At 37.0% G+C, this 22842-nt stretch overlaps 4 protein-coding genes across 4 annotated transcripts; 2 read left to right on the top strand and 2 right to left on the bottom strand.

The window, feature by feature from the left end:
* Window positions 1-219: 219 nt before the first annotated feature.
* tsr (Cofilin/actin-depolymerizing factor homolog tsr) lies at window positions 220-12045 on the bottom strand. Its single transcript, XM_077446887.1, has 4 exons — window positions 11813-12045; window positions 1312-1502; window positions 1096-1227; window positions 220-1010 (listed from the first exon to the last, which is right to left on the bottom strand). The coding sequence occupies exons 1-4, from the start codon at window positions 11813-11815 to the stop codon at window positions 890-892; spliced, it is 447 nt and encodes a 148-aa protein (XP_077303013.1). The 5' UTR covers window positions 11816-12045; the 3' UTR covers window positions 220-889.
* Window positions 12046-14502: 2457 nt separating this feature from the next.
* Nufip (nuclear FMR1 interacting protein 1) lies at window positions 14503-17049 on the top strand. Its single transcript, XM_077446879.1, has 3 exons — window positions 14503-14889; window positions 15006-15270; window positions 15354-17049. The coding sequence occupies exons 1-3, from the start codon at window positions 14614-14616 to the stop codon at window positions 16220-16222; spliced, it is 1410 nt and encodes a 469-aa protein (XP_077303005.1). The 5' UTR covers window positions 14503-14613; the 3' UTR covers window positions 16223-17049.
* Window positions 16793-17859, bottom strand: MED11 (mediator complex subunit 11). The gene is made up of 2 exons (XM_077446880.1): window positions 17639-17859; window positions 16793-17544 (listed from the first exon to the last, which is right to left on the bottom strand). The coding sequence occupies exons 1-2, from the start codon at window positions 17712-17714 to the stop codon at window positions 17201-17203; spliced, it is 420 nt and encodes a 139-aa protein (XP_077303006.1). The 5' UTR covers window positions 17715-17859; the 3' UTR covers window positions 16793-17200.
* Window positions 17860-19865: 2006 nt separating this feature from the next.
* Window positions 19866-22501, top strand: RpL3 (ribosomal protein L3). The gene is made up of 7 exons (XM_077446878.1): window positions 19866-19975; window positions 20410-20602; window positions 20913-21081; window positions 21298-21620; window positions 21694-21873; window positions 21953-22131; window positions 22204-22501. Exons 1-7 carry the CDS (start codon window positions 19973-19975, stop codon window positions 22384-22386), a joined length of 1230 nt encoding a protein of 409 aa, XP_077303004.1. The 5' UTR covers window positions 19866-19972; the 3' UTR covers window positions 22387-22501.
* The last annotated feature ends 341 nt before the right edge of the window (window positions 22502-22842 follow it).

Raw genomic sequence — 22842 nt, 5'->3', positions numbered from 1 at the left:
ATCAGTGATCTTAATAATCACAAGACGAAAAATGTCGATTTTAACAAATGAGCACCATATTCGTGTCTGCCATATGTGTCAGTAATGGAAATCGTACAGAGAATCGCAGATCTATATACATATGTACCATTTTGTTCAAATTGGTGTTGTGGATGAGATGCGAGCCAGGAGGTTGCTCTTTTTCGGTATTGGGATAATTGACATAAATGTGTGTGTATATTTTGTGATGAAAACAGCAGGTCTGTAGTTTTGTGTTATTATTTCATTCATAAATTACAAATGCGCTCTGTACATGTACAAAGTTTAAATATGGATAGTGACAATAATACAATGCATTTCGTATATAATATCAATGAATACTGCTCGAAACCGACCAACAATTTTTAATCCTTTTATATGTTAGGGAGGCAGGGGGGGGGGGTAGAAGGTGAGAGGGGGCTCACGAAAATTTATTTGAGCATAGGACAATAAACTTAAAACTGCAACTTATGCACTATGAAAAAAAGTATACTCACAATTCACAATTTTAGATTATTCAATTTTAATATTAAATTATATTTTATTATATTATATGTATAACATACAAAAGTTTCGTAGATATTATTATATATTTGGATTGTTTTTAGTTTAACAGCATACAAAGGCGTAAATAAATAATAAAAAAAAGAAACGTTCTTAAACAGAGAGAAAAAGAAATTTATCTCTTTGATACATATAGTACTTCCTTACTGTTGCAGGTCACTTAATATAGTTATAAAAACATAATCTAAATAATACAATAGCCCCATATATATACGATAGCAAAATTAAATAAACAGCCGGGTGATTAAGTGTACTGGTACAGTGAACCCGCTGCTTGGACAAGTGTTCGGTTGGCAGCCATTGGGAACTATTGGCGGTCAGTCGCGCGAAGCTTCTCCTCTACAGCATCCTGTGAAGCTTCTGAAAGATCAGTAGCCTGAATGTACTTTTGCACACCCACCAACGACTTCTTCAGGGCGTCGAATGAACTGAAATATCAAATGAATCAATTTAAATAAAATATTCTAAAAGAAAAAAAATCCCATACGAGACTAAATTGAAAGGACAGCATACCTAGAGTACAACATCTTCTTTTTGACTTTGGCAGTATCAGGGCACCATGACATTAGGAATAATTTTTGCTTCTTGGAGCTTTCCGTTGTACCTTGACATTGATGCATGTATTCAAAGTCGAACAACCCATACCTATAATACATTAATAACAAAGTTATAGTAACCACCATACCTATAGATTTTAAATACCAATACAAGAAAAACTCATAGTCTAACCTGCACTCGCCGGTACCTCCCTTCTGTAAGTCCTCCAGGAACTCATCATACTGGGCATTGCGACTGCCTACCACTTCAACGTCTATTTGTTTCTCATCGCGGATATAGAACACCACATAACGGTGCTTCTTGTCCTTTTTAATTTCTTCATATGTAGTCTTGCAAATATCCGACACGGTTACTCCTGACGCCTGAAAAATTAAAATATAAATTAAAATCATATGCTAAGTTCGGTAGATAAAAATAAAATTTCAACGTCGGTCATTAGCTGTTGGCAAGATTTCTTTGCTTATTTTCATTTCGTTGCCCTACCTAACATTCAACAGATTACATAAATCAACATGAACACTGACGGTTTATCAACATTTATTATAAAATAAGCTAAATATCACAAAATTTTAAAGTGTTGTTTCTATTATATAAAAAGTAAAGCCACATTTACACAAAATATTATGGAAAATTTACAACAACACGAAATACCAAAGACAATAAGATTATTTTCGATTATCAAATCTCAAAATTACTGATTTGGAGGTTCGAAATGTGCTCGCAACACGAGTTCAACGGGTTATAAATCTGCGATAGACAACTTTTCATTTGAGTACAATGAAAGAATCTGGTCAAGGTTGGAAATTTGATCACAAATTGCGTCCGAAAAAGGACATCTCACCGACATGTGCATGTGCTCGGGCATGCACAGCATTCATCAGTTGTGATAACGAATTTGTGGGAAACATAAGATGACCTTGACATTAAGATGACTCGATGCGATACCTTTGGGTTTACAATTTGGGAAACCGACCAGCGATTCCACAATTGAGGTGGGTCGCCTACGCTCCAGCGACCTTCGACACTTGCCAATTGGAACTCGCTTTGCTGTAATGCAACGAGCCAATGCAGCTGACCAAGCTGGATCAGATTTCAGCCACAGCTATACACCGATGCCTGCTGCATATTGCTTTCGAAACCAACACGTGGTTCAAATCAACGCATAGACGTTGGAAAAGTTTCGGAATCGCTGCGTAGCACACGATATGTATAGACATGGGGTCGAAAAGTACATCAGGTCTATTAAAATCATTCGAATGGTTATTATTATACTGTTTACATTTAAAATTAGCAGAAAATCAATAGAATACGATTTTTTTTTGTTATGAGATATGTTTATCGTTTAATTGCTTTTCGTCGTTGGATTTATCGTCGTAAAGATGAGTCTTACGACTCCATTATGCTTTCCGCACGCCAGACATAAAAAGTTGATCTTCTGCGTCGACGTATGGGGAACAGTTGTCGCACAAATGTGGGTTTTTAACTCAGCAGTGGGTAACACAGCAGCAGAAGCAGTAGTAGAAGTATCGCGCAAGAATTTCAGTTCTAAAATAAAACTATGTCTATTTCGGCTGCGCCCCCGCGCCGTACAAATCAACCAGAAATAAGAGCAGACGAGAGCGACTTGACCAAGCGCCACCAGACTCCTTCCCGGAAGATCAGAATACGTGAGATATAAGTCAAAAATTGAGGTAATCGTCCCGTGCCAAACTTTCCATTGGCAAAATCTAATAAAATCTGACCCAACACGAACACTAAAACGGTACGTCGAAAAAACAGATATCGGCCTTTATTAAAACGAGCAAATAACCAGATAGATATGCGGGCCGAAAAAAAATGATATCGATATCATATGCAAGTCTAAAAAAAATATATTATTACAGCAAATTTCGCAAGTCACGGCCTCAATCCTATACGTTTAGTTACGGTTTAGATCAGAAAAGCGAACGTCAGGTGAGTCATTCGCGAATCACACCACATTGTTCAACGAAAAAATGATCAACCTGCGTGAGTGCATCTGATAAGAAAAAAAAAATAAAGTAACAAGACAAGAAAAAGCACGGTTACGTGGTCGAAAGTCGAGCGTGACTAAACATATACGTATTATACAATTTATATATACAACAACACGGTGTGAATCCATCGAAACGGGTTAATATATAATAATATGTGCAAGTACCACAGCTACCCCATCAAAAGAAATACATAGGAGATTTTGTCATGCTTATAAATAAAGTTCACACAAAATAAGTTGAGACAAGCTAAAGCCGTACGTACTACTACAAATTAAAATGAATAATTATTTCAGTTCGCAGAGGAACAGATGAGTGAGTGTGTGTGTGTGTGTTAGTCTTGGCAAATATATCTTGAATGAACTTTAATATCATGCAACACCTAAATCTGCAAATAAACATCCATTAAAAACCATGTCCTTCCAAAGCGCAAGCCCCATGATTGCAATTGTGCAAAGAGGGGTGAATAAATGGAAGCGTATTATGTACCTGATCGGGGTTAGATTTACAAAATACAATAATAAGAAAAATGTTAGACCTTCACCAGGAATAGTGTTAAATTTCCCATAGAACAATTGTACTTAATTGCTACTGTTAATAATACCACTTAATATCTACTGTTAATAATACTACGTAATATCTACTGTTAATACTAAAAGTGGAAATTTTGGTATGGCTGTCGCCATACTTAATTAGTCGTGTTTGGTGTGCATTGTGCAACTTTTAACGATGCACTTCCCCATCTGGTGAGTGAAATGAACAAATGTTTATCAGACATACCGTCAAACACTAAACACCACACACGACTGTGGTGGTAACTAATTAAGTATGGCAATAGCCATACCGCAATCTTACAACACTGTGACGCCTAAAGCCACTTCTACTATTATTAGTAATAATAGTAGATGTGGCTTTAAGTAAACTAACCTAACATCAGAGAAATGTAATAATTTATTACATTTCTCTGATTTTAGGTTAGTTTTTTCCAGCACTGCACGTCAACAGCTCGGCACAAAGCTACACGGAAAAGACTACTTCTATTCATACTATACAGCGCCGTCCGTTTTCGGCACGTTCATTCATACTTGTTTTGGACGAGTGCTAGGTAAAATCGGATTACATAAACATGACATAGCGCGATGATACGACGCAGTATGGTGTGTCCGAAAATATTAAAATATATATGTCACTATTTTTGTTAGTGCGAGTGCACTCGCCACGTCATGAGTGAATATTTCTAGTGGCCGAGGAAAGCCGGGTCTGATTGATACGTTTCGGTGGGGGACGCGACAATTGGTGCAAGTCCAAAAGGTTCAACGACAAAATGTATCCGAAAATTAGTGCACTGACAAAATGTACCCACGACAAAATGTCCATGGAAATAATGTTCAAGCGATAAAATGTTCAAAAATCCTAAATTTTCCTATTTTAATGGAAAAAGTAACTTTTTATTGTATTATATTTATCGATGTATATGGTACTTTTTATCGTATAGATCGCGGATGTTATTAAATTAGTATAAATTACAGGTGTTCTAAACGCACCAACATATTCTTATTTAAATTGAAGAATTACATTTTAAACGAATGTCATTGTGACTCATTGAATATCATTTTAAGATCTCATTGAATTAGTTTAAATGTTAGGGGTTTTTAGCCGTATCCAATATTTATTTATTTAAATTGAAAAAAAAACTTTCTAAACGTATGAACTGCAGATTACATTGAATTAGTTTATATGGCAGGGCTTCTCAACCGTCTCCAAAATTTTCTTTATTTCAAATGAATAATTTACTTTTTATCGTATACAAAGCGGGCGTTATTAATAGTCACCGGACCCAGAAGGTGCTGCGTATTGTTCAAAGGTTGTAAATGCATCGTTAAAGGTTTGCCGAACCTTTTTTACAAAGGATTTACAACAATGGAACAATGAGCCGCACCTTGGCTATCCTACCTCTAGTTATTAAATTAGTGTAAATGACAGGTGTTCTCAACCGTATCCAAAATTTACTTATTTAAATTGAAAAATAATAATAATTTATAATTAACTTTAAAAATTTTGGGTTTTTGAACATTTTGTCGCTTGAACATTATTTCCGTGGACATTTTGTCGCGTGAACATTTTGTCGTTGAACCTTTTGGACTTGCACCAATTGTCGTGTAACCGTTTCGGTGACATGTACTGCTGTATAGTACGAATAGATTTTTTTCGGCTACTGCTAGCCACTGCCTCAATTAAAAATGAGTTGTAAGTTGTAATAATGTAAAATCTGCGAGTGTAATTATTGTAATTAGCTATAAAAATCTTTTTATCGTGTATTAATAAACGTCGAATAATATAAAATAAGTGCAAAAAATGGAAAAAAAAACGGCACAGAGCCTTTTTAAGGCAGATATCATTCTCACACTGACCGTTGAGCGCGGCGCGTACTGAATTCCCCCTCTCGCATATGTAAAACACGTGTACGCCTACGTTTTGACGAGGAATACACAAAATATGAAGATGAAGATCATGCATTCATGCAGTATATATGGAGAAATAAAATATAAGCCCTGGTCACTCGCTATCCATCACAGTGCGACAAGTGTTATTAATAGTGGCCGGACCCACAGCGCGCCGTTTATTGTTCAATTGTTGTAAATGCTTTGTTAACGGTTCGCCCAACCTTTTTTTTTTACTCTAGCTATATAAATAGAGCCAAACCGCCCCCGATTCCTGTAAAAAGCACGGTCTGTATCCGTAGTCTAGTTATTAATACCGATAAAAACCATCATGCATGTTAGTTTGGGTTAGAAAAATTCAAAAATAATAAACAAAAAAAAAACCAGCAAGCTTGTGTATACTTTTATAGTATGGAAACAAACAAAATCGAAACCCGAAGCAGTCGTCGCAAACAATCAACACAACGCTTGACGACCCCTGCACAACAGACAGACATATTTTTCTCTCACACAATTAGGTTGTAATTGGCGAGTTTCGGGCAAAGAATGTTCGTGCGATGCTCGCGCGCATACATTAGAATTTATCAATGCATAATCCGGCGATTAACGGTTGACACGCTTATAAATTTTAATTGCATACATTTATTTAATCATTAAAAAATAAAATCAAACGAAACATTCCACCGAGACGACGAAATACGAAGACACACGCATCGAACGTTACACATCATTCGTAATCGCCGATGACGATGACAATCCATCGACTCGTGTGTGTGTGTGTGTGTGTGTGTGTGTGTGTGTGTGAGTGGTAAAATGGCAAGTGCGAAACGAGTGTTGCGGTTCTGGTAGTCGAGCGCGTCGTAACGGGAGTTTGGATCCGAATCCAACGGACACTCAACTCCAGCTAACGAGCTCGACGATCCAAGGACGAGCTTCCGTCATCAGCTCGACGAGACGCGTCCTTGGCGTCGAACATGACCCACGCCGTCTCGACGAGCCAGCCAGTAAGCCAGCCGCACAAAATCGATATGGCGATTGTTGTGAACGTTTTCGTTTAATATTCAAAGCCCTAATGCGATCTTAATGGTGAACAATAATCATCGCTGACCGTTTGCGGCGAGACATTATCGCCATGACTAATTAATCATCGGAGGGGTGAACGCTCCCAGTCGCGCTTAAGCGGGCCGATTCAAACGGAAGGAGTGTCACAATATATGTGTACGTAAAGTTTATCGGCCGACTCATAAAAATAATAAAATAAAATCAAAAGTAATATAATCCTGATTCGAACAAAACGGAATTATACGACGCTGCATACATTGGCGACGAGTGACTCGCCCAATCAATTTATGCAATCTGAAACGGTTTCTATTGATTTTTTTTTATCTTTTTCTCATGTTTGGGTTAAAAATTAAAGAGGGCCGATATTTGACATTTTATTACTTTCAAGTATGTATTCATAAATAAAAAGATACAAAATTTACCGACTCTGACTCCAACTTGAACGATTTTAGTGAGATCGACTTATCTTGCCAACGTATAAAATTGTTAGTAATTAAAATTATAGCGATTTACAATATATAAAAAACTAAAGGAATTAAAAAAAATATATTAAAAATTGAAGTGGAACCCAATTTATTGAATTATTGATAATGAATTAGGTATAAATAAAAAGTAGATTAACAGTGTATGTATGTATGAATTTCATACACAAATAAACTAATGCAAAATATTGCATAAATGAGAAGTATTTGACGGAGGAAACAATAGGTGTTGGCCACAAAACATCAATCAAAACACCTATTTATAAATTTAATTCAAAATCATGATTTTTACAAATAAATTATTAAATTTAAGTTAGTGGACTTACAAATTTAACAAAACCGATTGTTTCCAACGTCTCATACTTTTTATTTCATTCTCATTTTTAACATTAATTTATTTGTGTATGAAATACATACACATACACAATTAATGTACGTACTTTTTTATTTATACCTATTTCATTACCAATAATTCAATAAATTGCGTTGCTTGTCAATTTTTAATAATTTTCTTTTTTTTTTAATATTGCATTATTTTATTTTGACCTTTTAAATTATTTTAATCTTCTTGATATTTATTGTGTATAATACTGTTATTGATATTAATTAATAAAAAAAATTTGAACAAAATCCGACAACGCTCAATTTGTATCGAAAATGCTGTCATAGTTATTAGTACTTCATAATCTGTATGTACGGGGTTCAATATCAAATTTTGTTTTTTAACCTTTTAATATTCCTCGAATACATAGATAAAGTCAGGGGTTGGTCACATCCGATTTTGAAAATCGCTATTTTTTTTAAGCTTTTGAATTATATAATTGATATGTAGTCCTTAAATTCCACAAAATAAAGTCAGAGTCGGTAAACTTTGGTACAACTCCACGGTACCACGACTAGAGATCTCAAATCTGTGTATTCGAATGTTTTATACAAAATTATTATTTTTTATTTTCAATATACGGCGCCTTTGATTCTACTTGGCGTACCAGATAGGGATTATCTTAAAATTTTCATAATATCTTAATCTAAAAAATTTAAAACTACTGAGACATTCGAAAATCAGCCGAATGAGTCCGAGTCGATCCCGAATGAGCTTGTTTCAAACACAACGATAACCAACGAGCATACCGAATTCTATAATAAATTAACATAACGAAACGTTTTACGCACGTGAGTTTACTTTTCATCGACATCACATACACACACGGCCAGTCGTAGTACAAATTTACCATTGCGATCGTACGCGCTAGTGGGACGTGGGACGAGTCGATGCAAATCTATACCTACACTGGAATTGAACAGATTAAACAATAATTTGGCGCAGAGACATGTCGTCGTCGGTTGGCGACCCCTTTCAGCTCTCTCTTTCTCTCTGTCTTCCTCTCCCTCTCACTCTCTCGGTGAGTGGAATGGAGTGGAGTGGAGTCGAGTCTGGCGGTTCACAAACTTCCATATAAGGCGCGAGCGAACGACGCCGACGAGACTGCGCACCGAAACCCCCCCTTTAGACTCTAAGGGGAGGGGGAGGGGTGGCGGGGGAGGAGGGATGCAACTGGGGGTGAGGGGGAGGACTGCACCCCACCCAACCCAACCCAACCCCCGCAGCCCCAGAGGCGAAACTCGCAGACGAAACAGGTGGACGATGATCTCCTCGCCCACGACACTGACCATTCCATTCCATTCGAACAAATTAAAATAATTATGACGCACAGTGGCGTCACGCGAAAAATCTCCCCATTGATTATTCGCACACACCCATGTGTATACAATGCATCCAGCTGACGCGGTTATCCGAACACACACACACACACGTCGCGGAAGTGAAAACCGGTCATTTCCAACCCCCCTCTTCGCACACGAATTGGGGTAGTTTGTATTTGCTACCCACCAGTGATACATCCCCTTGTAGTGTTTGAAAGGATCTTGTTAAAAATTCGTCCCCCCCCCCCCCTTCGAATGAGCCACGCGGTGGGTCGTGAAAGCGAGCGTGTTCGACAAGAATAGACGCAATTTTCGCCTGACGGAACCAACCCGCATTTGTGACGAGCAACTTCGTGTAAGCGAGCAAATTCATGAAAACGCTTAAAAGTTGACGACGTATGTGACTTTCGGTGATAAGATAACGGCCATGTCCATATATGGTAGCGCATTGCTCACGCGAATTCGCGGTCAGGGGTCTTCAATCGGCATGTTGTATTGCAATATAAAATAAATCCGATAGAAAATTACACACAGTGCAAGTTACATGTGAATAAACAATGTAAATTGATCACATTATGATTCACACATATTCTGTACGAGCGCATTATTCTCGGAGCGATTTGCTTATATTGGAGGACGGCCATGTGTGTACATTTCAAACGTCATAATAACTGTCAAATTGATGTTCGCAAAAAATAAATATATCGTTCAATCGAATAATGGTGATATATGATTGTAAGAAAAAAAACTAAAGATTTAATTTAACAATAATTTAAACGATATTTATTGTTGTAAATGGCAAAAGTAGGCGAAATAATATATAATGACCGGTGTCTGTGTGTAAAAATAATTGCAACAATTTGGTGAAGTGTAGTTGCGTTCAACAAAAAAAACCGACATTCACAGCCGGTCGTGATTCACCGGGCGGACATGCAGCAGTTCATAACCATCGGTACATAATATCATCAACATTGTTAAAAAATCATTGACAAATTTAAAAAAATAAAATAAAAACATTTAAAAAAATTTTAATTTCTTAGAAATGACTGATTAAAATAAGATTTTTTTTTTAAAGAAAAATTTACATCATGGATGAAATATGTAAATACCTTGGTGATTCATCAAAATTCATTCAATCGGGTCGCCTTATATTATTATATTTTTTTAAAAACATTATTTCTCGCTACGTGAATATAACCGCGACTAATTTTACATGCAAACCGATCGATCGCAACTACATATGAATATTTACTTTCTTCCATGTGCGGAGAAAATTCAAGCAAAACAAACACAAACAATCGTTGTTGACATGATTTTTTTTCTATATTATTAAAAAAAAATTTAATAAGATTTTTTAAGTATCGAATGCTCACTTGTAGAACAGTAGGCACACAATCTTATCGTTCGGTAATTACCGTACGGATGTGACTCGTTGCAAATACGTTGGCATTTTTATAAAAATAAAACCACGACATGATTACTACTGATTATTTTTAACATTAGTAATAAAAATTCGAAATTGTAACGGGAACTTTCGATATAAATTTTTTTTTGAGATTCATATTTGATTTGATAAAAGCAGAGATCGGCGGACAAGTTTCTTTTGTCCATAAGAAACGGTTCACTATTGTCAATTACTACATTTTTTTGCTCTTTTGCTTTGTATTATTAATTATTTTTTGTGGGCAAAAACAAATTGTCCGCGAATATCTGGATGTAAGTGGGATGTCTTTAAAATAACATTCAATTGGAGTTTTTAAATTGACTAGTATAATACATACGTCATTTATATATTAGAATATTTCATTAATTTGCTAGAAAGAGGCGATAAAATAAATATACGTAGTCATTCTGACACGTCAGCAAGGCACATGTATTCGTAAATCGTCTGTATGACTAATATTTGTAGCAAATTTCAGTAAGTTATGACTCATAGTCACCGGAGTCTGAGGGGGCCGTGTATTGTTCAAAGGTTGTAAATTCATTGTTAAAGGTTTGCCGAACAATGGATAGCACTGTGACTATCCTACCTCTAGGTATGAGTAAGGATCGGAGCCAGAGTGCTTTTGCCCAAAAAAATAGGTTAACTATTGTCAATTTTTATTGTCAACCTTTCGTTTTGGCTCTATCTTTGTAGGACAATAATAATAAATCCTCTTTCTTGGGAAATAGAACCCGAGCGCCGAAGTCTGGTTATGAAAATATCAACCCAAAGATTTTTCTTTGTGAGTATATACAGGGAACAGACAACCTTATAGTATGAGTAATACGACGGAAGTAATTAAATGTATAATTATCATAGTTCACGACTGCGATAGCTTGATTGTAATGTGACTTATGGTCGAGTCATCGGTCGTGAAATTTGCACAATATGACCCATAGTCGTTGACCAACGGCGATTGCACAAATTCGATAAAGCGAAGTTTTGAACATTCAGTTGACGACATGTCGTGTCATGGTGGTGAATCGATTGCAGAAAATGCACAAAGTGAAAGAACGTAGGTTAAAATGCTCGTAGAGAGAAAAGAAAAAAAGGTTGTCGATAGGATGGCGCGTTGCGGCTTTTTACCGAAATACACCGGCCGGTGTTGGCAACACCGCGCGTCCGACTCCACGCCCTCCTCCGAACGAATATCGCACCTAACGACGCCGTTCTGTTCCCGGAGGAGGCGAAAATCGCGTGCACCTCATCTCGTCACGATTCGCCGGGTGCCGGTCGTCGTTCGCCGGTCGCCGGTCGCCGGCTTCCGACTCACACGGTCACATGGCGACTCCCGAGACGCGACTCTTGACGAGACATCGTTGTCCGTTTGTCACGAGCGAAGAGCGCGGCTTCCGGCGAACGGCGAACGGCAAACGACAAACGGCGAGCGGCGTGGGCGGCGCCCCGTTGCGTTGCGTTGCGGTGCGGTGCGGTGTGGTGTCAAATAGTAGTGTACATAATGGCAATAGAAAGGGTGTGAGATCTCACCATGTCGGTAGAGTGTGATGAGCAGTTGCGTTCAAGTTGAAGGTGGTGGCGAAGGGGAGAGTGACGGCTGGCGGCTGGCGGCTGGCGGCTGGCGGCTGGCGCTGTCGGCTGTTGGTGTCGAATGTCGTTTGTCAGACGGAGCGGTACGAACGTCGTGCGACCGCGGCGCCCACTCCTACACTGAATGTAGACGAGGCGCGCCCACACTACTGCCAACTGACAAACACCGATTTGCAACTGCCAGCACCGTCACTTCTAGTTTACATACTTACGTATCCATAGGCGAATCCAAGGGAGCCATGCCTCCCGCCCCCTTCGACGAATTTCATTTCATATATATATATATATATATATATATATATATATATATATATATATATATATATATATATATATATATATATATATATATATATATATATATATATATATATATATGTACATACGTATATTTAAATTTTTCCAAAATCTTCATTTTTATCTTTCAAAAATGTATATATACAAAAAATTATTATATTTTCAATTTTAATGCCCCTCATTCCTTGACGATTTTCTAGATTCATTAATATACATACGTACCTCTATTTTCTTTCCGGCTCTATATCTCTATTCAATGCGGACCACTCATCATGCGATACTAGTCTACTAGGTTTAAAATAATATATAGTCAATTCCCCCCCATGATGTATGTTTCGATTTTATTCGGCAGAAACGTCATTTCGACTTTTCCCGAAACGAGACAAAAGCTAAAGAGTTTGTAGTTGTTTTTTAAAAAACCAATTTTTTGGAAGCAGCTTTTATGCACATTAAAACTTGTTGTGGTTTCTGCTGCCTAAACCTTTAGTAACGAATAATCGATTTGATTAAAATTCATATTATTTCAAATGGCAAAAGTTCCTGGCCTGACTAAATCTAAGGAGGTACCCACCTCAGAACCTCCAATTGACATACCTGTAATTTGGAACAAAGGCATGAGTAATGTAAAGAAAAAAAAACAAAATTTTAAAAATAAGAGAAAATGCATAAAATCATTTATGTATATTTTTTTATAAATTCAATTATTTTTCTTTCCCTTCTTTCTTTTTCCCATTTTCTTGCGAAACAGATCAAGCGCATTATAGGAGGGTTGCCTCTATGTAAGTCTCTATGTAAGTCTCACGCCAATCGAAGGAAACATGAAAGGTAATATCACAAAGTTCTCATTCTATTTCAAATTAAAATTCAGTAGTTAGCAATCTTAGCACAGTTGACGAGCCATATTATTTTTACATACGCAGTGTATTAAATATTGAATGAAATTTATGATTATTAAAAATAACCTGATCAGACATTCATATGCAATAATTAAGGCTGTAAAGTTGAGGCTTTTGGATGAAGTCGGAGTCGTCGAAAATTCAAACAACTCTATTAGACTATTACTATTACTAAGAGTGATTCAACAAGATACAATATGTACAGAACTGAGACACAGTGTTTCTATATTTGTGTTTTTATCATGTTTAATTAAAATTGAAGAGATATCTGATATTTGTTAATTGCGTACATTTCATTCTTGTATATAGCCAAAAATAAAAATATATATTGAAATAAGAAAGTTTACTTACACTGAGCAACAAAAAATCACGTTTTTGAGTTACCAGAGCAGAGCTTAACCAATCTTTACTTAATTTGACCCACTGAATTCGAATATGATAATGATTTTTGTTGGTTCATGATCGTTTAAAAAATGCAGGATTTTTGCAGTTCTTTGGATTTTGCGGTCTTTAACACAAAATAGAGTATTGCTGTGCAGGATGAATTACACCGGCATCGTGTCTGCACCGAGTACTAGGCCCTGTGTTGTATGGATGGGTATGCAATGTTTCAGACGGGCCGGATGAATCCACCGGCTAGAATTCATCCGGCCCTAGTACTCGGCGCAGGCGCGGTGCTGGTCTTATCCATTCAGCTCGTGTAACCCGGGCGTACATCAGCTCATTATATATACAACATTCTCTATTAACGCTCCAGAGATATTATTAAATTAACGAAATGGGGATAAAATCTATTTTTAAATTTCAAGCCGGAATTGGATTGTGGAAATATGTTTTGTATTTTTTAACAACTTTAACACAGTCCTGCCATTAACCAAAAGACCAGAACCATGAATGTCAGGTTAAAATCTTTATTAATCAGAACGCAAAATTTCACTATGTTAACAGATTATTTTGTTAGTAATTTATTAAAATAAAACAACTGATCTATTTAAAGGAATACAATATACGATATTTCAACAGTAGCCATGTTGTCTATTTCTACACCTTTTCAACATTTAAAGCTTCTTCTTATTGTATGTACGAAGAGGTTTCTTCGGAGAAGTGATCTGTTTGAACTTCAGAGGCTCACTCTGCCGGTGGAGGTTGCTGCGTTGCTTTATAAACGTTTTGGGTTGAAGTGTGTCGTGTGCACATCTTTTGTTCTTGGTACTCGCGAGCGTGGTTTTATGGGTTCATACGCCTGGACGTAGTTCGTGGTTTTTACGGGTTCAGTGAGTTCTTCCTTTGTTTCCAAGACACGTGTATAGAAACACGTGTCGACCTTTTGACGAGGCGAGCGTGTGCCATGCGTTAATGACTTTCCTGGACATGTGTCGCAGTGACCTGATGAGATCATTTCAGTTGTACTATATGCCTACAAACTTCACTCTTATTTTATTTAGACCTGGACGTATTTCTATCGTTGGTGACCAATATTCACTTTTGACAATTGGATGGGAGGTTATGTTTTGATTGGACGTGCTGACATACTAAACACAAGGAAAAATGTTTAACAATCAACAAAACCGATTTTCGGGGATCGTACCGAACCAAATAAATAATTTCGATTCCTCGAAACCGCCAATAGTGTTTAATGAGAACAAATGGCGACCGAGGACGAAACCAGCTCATTTCCAAAATACAAATCCATATAATTTTCAAAATCAAAGCATGTCGAATCAAACGGGTAGAGTCCAGGATAACTTTGAACACTTTTGTGAGACGTGCGACAGAGGATTCAAAACTTCACAATTGCTCGATAGTCATATATCGGAACATCAAGTACGGATAATTACAGATTATTCCATCGTTGTTTCGAATAATTATATTTTATGGTTTGATATAGTTTTGTCATTTATAATTTAATCCGATTTTAAATTGTGTAAATATTTTTTTAGAAATGTGGAATCGACGGATGCAAGTTCATAGCTCACCCTAAAGTTGTCACTAATCATATACAAATGCAACACAGCACTGGATTATACAACAAATTAAAAAATTTAGAAACACCCGATGATATCGCCAAATGGATTAAAGAAAGAAAAAAAAATTATCCTAGTAAAGAAAATATTGAAAAACTTAAAGTGCAACAAAAAGAACGTACAGATCGTGGTGAAAAACTACAAGAACCAAAATCCAGATTTAACAATCGGTCAAAAAACGGTAATTGCCTAATTTTAATTATTATTACATATATAATATAGTAAGACACTTATAACAAATCTAATTACTGAATTTATTTTAAGATTTCAATTTTAAGAATAATAGAGGTCCTAAAAACACTTTCAATAAGAATCGACACGAATTTAAACGAGATTTCAAAAAACCAAAACCAAAGAGAGTAGAGACAGAAATTACCACCATGCCTGTAAAACCATCTCAATCTGATATTGAAGACTTTTATTGTGGAGTACCGGCTTTTAAAGGAACGAGTGAGATAGAACGTAATGATATATTACACGAAGAAGAAGAACCACACCCGAACGATGATATTGATATTGAAGATGCAGAGTGGTTGGAAAAGGATACAAATTTGCATAAAATAGAAAATGCACCAGTTTGTAAAGCGTTGAATAGCCTAATAGTCGCTTATCAAACATCATCTGAAGAAGAAACTGACGATCTTATATTCAATAATGTGTCAAATTCACATATTTCAAAAGAATCAAATAAAATTACCGAATTGACTTCTAATCCAAATATATCTAATACAAGTTTACCTGAAAATAAATCAACAAGTATAGTTCCCAATATTGATAGTGATAGTGGACCAGAAGTAGCAGCTATTCAAAAAACCGATACAATATCAACTGTAATGGAAATCGTGTCCGAAAATAAAATAATTGAAAAGAAAAACACTACCCGTGATCGTAAAAATATAAGAAAGCGAAAGAATCCTATCGAAGACTCGGAAATCAAAACAAAAATCAACAGAAGGGATCCAAATCGAATTTTGAATACATTCCAAAAACAACTGAAATATTATAAAGAACGACCATCGACGCTATTAGAAAAGTTGTTGGATAAAGAAATTCGACATGAAAGAAATGTTATACTTCAAAGCATAAATTATATTATAAAAAACAATTTTTTCGATGAAATACAACCTAAATAAATGCTAAAAAAAATTTCATTTACAAACTGCATTTGTACGAGTATAATAAATTTATAGTGATTTTAAATTTGTAACACCATTTAATATTAAAAGATTGAGTTTACCTATTAAAAAAAATTTATACGTGTAATGTTTGTTCTTCATGTTGGTCGAGTCACAACAGAAAAGACCCAAAATGTAAGAGATGCGCATCTTGCTTTGTCATACACATCTCTTTGAACGGTGTCCTGACAAAGCCATGCACGACAATAATATTTTAACTTTAAATTGCCTCGATACATTGAAAATATTTCATTTCAAGTTTATTGTGGTTTTTGATTCATGTACATTACACAGTGCTCTAGTATGTAGCAGGTATGCTTAGTCCCGTGAGTAATTAACGAGCTTATAATTCGGTGGAAGTGTGAATTCGTTCATATTTTCAACATTATTTCAATTTATTCTTCAATTTTGCTTATCAATAGCCGAGGATGAGTATATATGGCGCTTCCTCCAGAATTAGCACTCTGGACAACTGCCTGCGCATTGGGTTATACCTGAGGATGGCAGGCAATAAATAAAATTAAAACTGTCCATTAAGTATGCTTTAATTTTACAGTATGTAATTTTTTATTTTTATTGGTTATAGAAAATAAAAATGCCGAATAAAAGTTATCATTTCCTTTTGTCCTGCGTGGTTTTGTCAGGGTTCCTTTTAAATACATATGTAGATGCATACATAGCTGGTTCAAAATAAAGAGCTGGTGTAAGATTCGATAATAATTATGTATGTATATTGTTTTGGTATGTTAAATAAAATTTTAATTGTATTTTGAACGAGGAAATTTATTTATCAGTTTCACATATCTTTTATCGACACATGACATTGAATTTTCCTTTAAAATGTTTAAAAAAAGATTAAAATCACAATGAAAGTTTTAATAATTAGTTACATATATGTACAAAGTAGAGCTATGATGAAGTTATTTTTATTCAATGTCATCCAGTGGTCGTCCCGACTGTAGCTGAAGTGACGCCAGTGCTGCCGTTGACTTTAGATCCATTGGCACGATTAGCCGCAGCTAAGTGTGTAGTCTTCAATCTGTCTAATTCGTTAACCCACGAACGTACATGTTCCAATCGATGCCAGGCCATTTGTAATACTTTCTGCGAAGCGTAACCGGAGCCTTCGTGGGGCTGGCCGGTAGACACCTGAGTGAGATAATTGATTTGTTCACTCAGCTTCGTCTCTACTTGACCCAAAGTCTTGAGGAACTGGTGCGTGTTACCCTCGGCCTGTTTCTGGCTCGACTTCTCCTTACTGAGCTCGAGCAGCGCCTGACCTGTCAACGAAATAGCGAAGAGTCAGTTTAGTAAATAGAGTGTGTGGTGGTGGTGGTGGTGGTAGTGTTGGGAATGGGAATGGGAATGACGGACCAGCGCTCTGCAGACAAGTGCTGATGTCTTTCTCGATAGTGTCGAGCAGCTGAATGCGCTCCATGGGAGCCGTCATGTCGGGCTGCGCCCCTCCCCCCGCCGCCCCGCAACTTCCCGCCAGAGTCGCCGCCTGTCGAGTCGTCGACTCGCCGGTTCGCCGTTTCGCCGACTCGCACACTCGCACACTCGCGCACGCTGCTATTCTATATTCTACACCCACGTCTACCATTAATCGACCATGAAATTAAGAGGGCTGAATACCCGAAACCTTAATTTTGTTGCCGTTCCTTTCTTCGATATACATATTGAGTGAATCCGACAGTTGCGCCTCGACCAGATAATACTTATTTTAAATCGACAAAATCGAGGTTTCGTATTCCCCAGTTTTCTCCTCCGAAACTGGACAAATTTAAAAAAAAAATTTCATCATCAGTATGAGAAAGATATTTTCTGTGTTTCAATTTTCGTATTTTTTTTTAAATAAACCGTTAACCAAGCATGCTAGACTCTTTTCGTGGGTGTAAAAATGAGGCGATTTTATATATGTTTGGTGGGTCCTAGCTCCTATAAAAAATAAATAATCAAAAAAATTGAAACATGCCTATGGTAGATATCCAGAGCATATAAAAAAATAATTTTTCTAGTACCATAATTGAGGAAGGGAGAAGTCTAATACGTTTGTATGAACAAGGTGCTGGTGTCCAACCCTCTTAAGTATGTAACTACAAAATTACAGTCGATTCAAATAACACATTAACGATGACTTTTATATTGCTATTAATTAGTAGTGAACCGAAATATCACTGGAAGCTCAAAAAGTAGAAGAAAAAATACCCGAGTAGTTGGCTATTTAAATAATGCATTTACATCAATTGACTTCAAATTACATATTATAATTAGTAATGATAAGAAATTAAAGATATTCTAAAGTGACCATTTTGTCAAACTTAAAACCAGGTAATTTTTGCCAAATATTTCAATTTTAAATACGCTAACGAATGGCACCGTTAACACTAACGATATCTACACCGATATGTATGAAATTTTCCATATCCAGTTCCCATATTGCAACCTGTGGTTGCAATATGGGAACTGGATATGGAAAATTTCGTACATATCGGTGTAGATATCGCTAGTGTTAATGGTGCCAATATGAAAGAATCGGTAAACGGACTACTAGTCATATGTGAACCAGTCACAGGACAACCGGTCGCTCTAGATCGGTCACACGTGATCACCCGTCACACTATAACTGGTCACACCCGAAAATTAGTTACGAAAAAACTGGTCACACCCAAAAATTCGACCAATTTTTAATTTTTGGGTGTGACCAGTTTTTTCGTGACCAATTTTCGGGTGTGACCAGTTTTCTCGTGACCAGTTTTAGTGTAACGGGCGATCACTTGAGGTAGGACCGGAAGCGTGCCGTTCTTTATTTATTGTTCGCGGTGCATTGTTCATTTTTATGATGAACCTTTTTTTTGCACTCTATCTTTGTAAATAGACCCAAAACGCCCTGATTCCTGGAAAAAGCACGCTCCCTATCCGCTCTTTAGTGATCACGTGTTACCTATCTAGAGCGACCGGTTCACATTTGACTATCAATCACCGAACCGAAAGAATCATTCATGCCTATTTATGAAAATAAAATAATATCGATTTCTAGATAGCATTAAGCGATTGGTTAGTCTCTGCTCTGGTAATTTTTTTTTGTTGCTCAGTGTAATTAGATGCTATTTGATAAATAAAAAAGGGTTCCGGTTTTATCTCACGATTTACCAAGAGAGATAACCAAAAAACAATGGTATATTGTTAAAACCAACAGGAATGATCACCTTATTATTTATATCGTAGCATTCTCATACTTAAACTTTTATGGTTCAATTGTAAAACGGGCAACGATCCTATCACTGCCAAGTACTAAGTGTTTTTTCTTTTACTAAATAATCAATTTATTGAGTAAAGGACATGCTACTTATTTTTTTAGGTTTGAAATCTAAATGACTTATGACTTTAACACGGCCAACGATTATAATTTTATCTATTTAATTAAAATTAACAAAGCTTAATTGAAACTATCAATTCGATTTAATTTCAAATACATACAACCTACCCAATGAATATATAATATTGTTATACCGTAGTAAAGTTAAGATTATAATACAAAAATGGCCTTTTAAAATAGATAGGCACGAAAATAATTCGTCAGTATCGTCAGATTGGTTTATTTCATCGCCATAACTCGAAATGGCATGTACTGGCGTACATGTTACCGCTACTAGGTTATAAATAAGAGTGTCCGACTCTTTCATCGTTCATTTCTCCTTCGGCGTCATGGTGAGTGTATACCTAGCCCCGTCAGTTCATTTTCGTACTCATTTTGTAGCCTTTTATCAATTTGTTTTAAATCTTTTCTTCATCCCCCATTGCTCTTCCTTGGTTTAATAATTACAATACTTCACACGTGTGTAAACGTAGTCGTCATGAATAAAATCGTTCTAATTCAAGCGGGACAGACACCGGTGCCACGTTCTGTCAATTGTCAACTCAATCCGTCTGAATCCTTTGGATTAGCTCTCATCCGTTTTTTGTTTTGAGTTGTTGCACTTTCAATGCTACTTCCGGTAGTGTTAATGTCAGTATTTCCTGATTCTCAACCGGTCGATATGTTATGAACGTTCATAACCTAAAATTTTTACAACATACCCCACGTGCACTCGTTTTGGTTTCGCATTACATTTACCGGTTCTTTTTTTTTTTATCGATTTCAGTCTCATCGCAAGTTCTCAGCGCCTCGTCATGGCTCTATGGGGTTCTACCCCAAGAAGAGATCCCGTCGTCATCGTGGTAAGGTGAAGGCCTTCCCCAAGGATGACCCAACCAGACCCGTTCATTTGACTGCCTTCGTAGCCTACAAGGCCGGTATGTCCCACGTGGTCAGAGAAGCCGACAGACCTGGTTCCAGTGAGTATCCTGTTATAAATATCCTGTTTTACAATTCCGACAAACGGACGACGAGACCCGGGGAAACCTGGGACTCGATCGTCTTAGTCGTGCGAAGCTGCCCTCAATGCAGCCGAGAGCACACAATGTCGAAGATTATATTCGCCGCTCCTCGGAGCTGGTGTCAGTCTGACATATTCCATATTCGTCCTGTAGCCCATTGGGTTGTGATCAGGGGGAATGGCCATGTTGTGCACATTTTCTTTATATCACTATTTATTATAACTTTGGCATCCTTTGGCGGTTCTTAACCACAATCTTTACTTTTTAGAAATCAACAAGAAAGAGATCGTAGAGGCTGTGACCATTTTGGAAACTCCACCGATGGTTGTAGTAGGTGTTGTCGGATACATCGACACACCACACGGTCTTAGATCCCTGTGCACAGTATGGGCAGAGCATTTGTCCGAAGATTGCAGACGTCGATTCTATAAGAACTGGTGAGTTCATCGTTTTAGGTTTTTTGAATTTTGCAATTACATTTTGTATCGTTGTTTAATAATGGTTGTAACAGCTCTCCAATGGCAGCATGAGAGTTTTTTTTGTATCGCTAACTTTCTGTTAGCTTGAAGGGAAATCGGTCTCCGCTCTACGATGAGACCGATCCCCGTTTCAGTTTACAGATTTTTGTAACGTTAAGGAATGTGTATGATCAGGTATAAATCAAAGAAGAAGGCTTTCACCAAGTCCTGCAAAAAGTGGAAGGATGACCTTGGCCGCAAGTCCATCGAAAAGGATTTCAAGAAAATCATTCGCTACTGCAGCGTCATCCGTGTGATCGCCCACACTCAAATGAAGTTGTTGAAACAACGCCAAAAGAAGGCCCACGTTATGGAAATCCAATTGAACGGTGGTACTATCGAAGATAAGGTTAAATGGGCCAAGGAGCACTTTGAAAAACCCATTGCCGTTAGCAATGTATTCGCACCCGATGAGATGATCGATTGCATCGGTGTTACCAAAGGAAAAGGATTCAAAGGTGCTTATTTTTCTATGAAGTTGTATTTGAGTTACAATGCATATCATAATACTAATTTTTTTTCTATTAATAGGTGTAACGTCCCGTTGGCATACAAAGAAACTTCCTCGCAAGACACACAAGGGTCTCCGTAAAGTCGCTTGTATCGGCGCATGGCATCCTTCTCGAGTGTCGTTCACCGTCGCGAGAGCTGGTCAAAAAGGATACCATCACCGTACCGAGATGAACAAGAAGATCTACCGCATCGGACAAGGTAAATTCGCATATCATTTTTGAATTTGTGTATTAATCATATTGGTTGCAATTTCAATGTTGATTTTTATAATTTTTAGGTATCCATACCAAGGATGGTAAGATCGTGAAGAACAACGCCTCCACTGAATACGACCTTTCTGAAAAGTCAATCACACCCATGGGTGGATTCCCTCATTATGGAGAAGTCAACAACGACTTCATCATGATCAAGGGATGTTGTATGGGACCTAAGAAAAGGGTTATCACCCTCAGAAAGGTTTGTACATGCGATTTCTCGTTTGTTACTCGCTTTGAAAGTATTTATATTCACTGTTTCTTTATTTTTCAGTCGTTGAGAGTGCACACCAAGAAAGCTGCCTTGGAGAAGATCAATCTTAAATTCATTGATACCTCCTCCAAGTTCGGTCACGGCCGTTTCCAAACTCCGGTCGACAAGGCTGCCTTCATGGGAACATTCAAGAAAGACAGAGTCAAGGAAGAAACCGCAGCTACAGCTCGTCTCGCTGCATAAACATAATTATACTGTCGTATTTTTATGTTCAATAAAATAAAATGAACAATTAAAATTTGCTTTTATTTTTTGTATCCAATCATTTTTTACAAAGCTTTTCTATGTTTTATTTAGCAAAAGATTGAGCTTGATTTCCTAGTCTTCCGATCATTTTGAAACTGCCTTTTTGAGCGGTATGGTCAACAATAGAAATTTAAATCGAAACTGATGGTTCGATGTTGAAAAATAATTAAATTTGATTGTAATATTCGACTATTTGATTGTAATATTGGACATTACTTATATAGTCGCTGCTACATTGAGATATTATGCTATCCATGGGCTGCTATGAAGGTTTTTGCGTCGCAGGATAATTCTAGACGTACACGAAGCTCAAGTAGGAAAATGCGAATTCATTAGGACATAAAAGGCAAGTACATAGAGATATCGCAAACCGAGCAAAGTTCACTAGCTCGT

This window comes from Arctopsyche grandis, chromosome 3 (assembly GCF_051622035.1).
Source record: "Arctopsyche grandis isolate Sample6627 chromosome 3, ASM5162203v2, whole genome shotgun sequence".
NCBI classification, from domain to species: Eukaryota; Metazoa; Arthropoda; class Insecta; order Trichoptera; family Hydropsychidae; genus Arctopsyche; species Arctopsyche grandis.
Note: the sequence above shows the minus strand (reverse complement) of the source record. Positions and strands in the feature narration are given on the sequence as shown.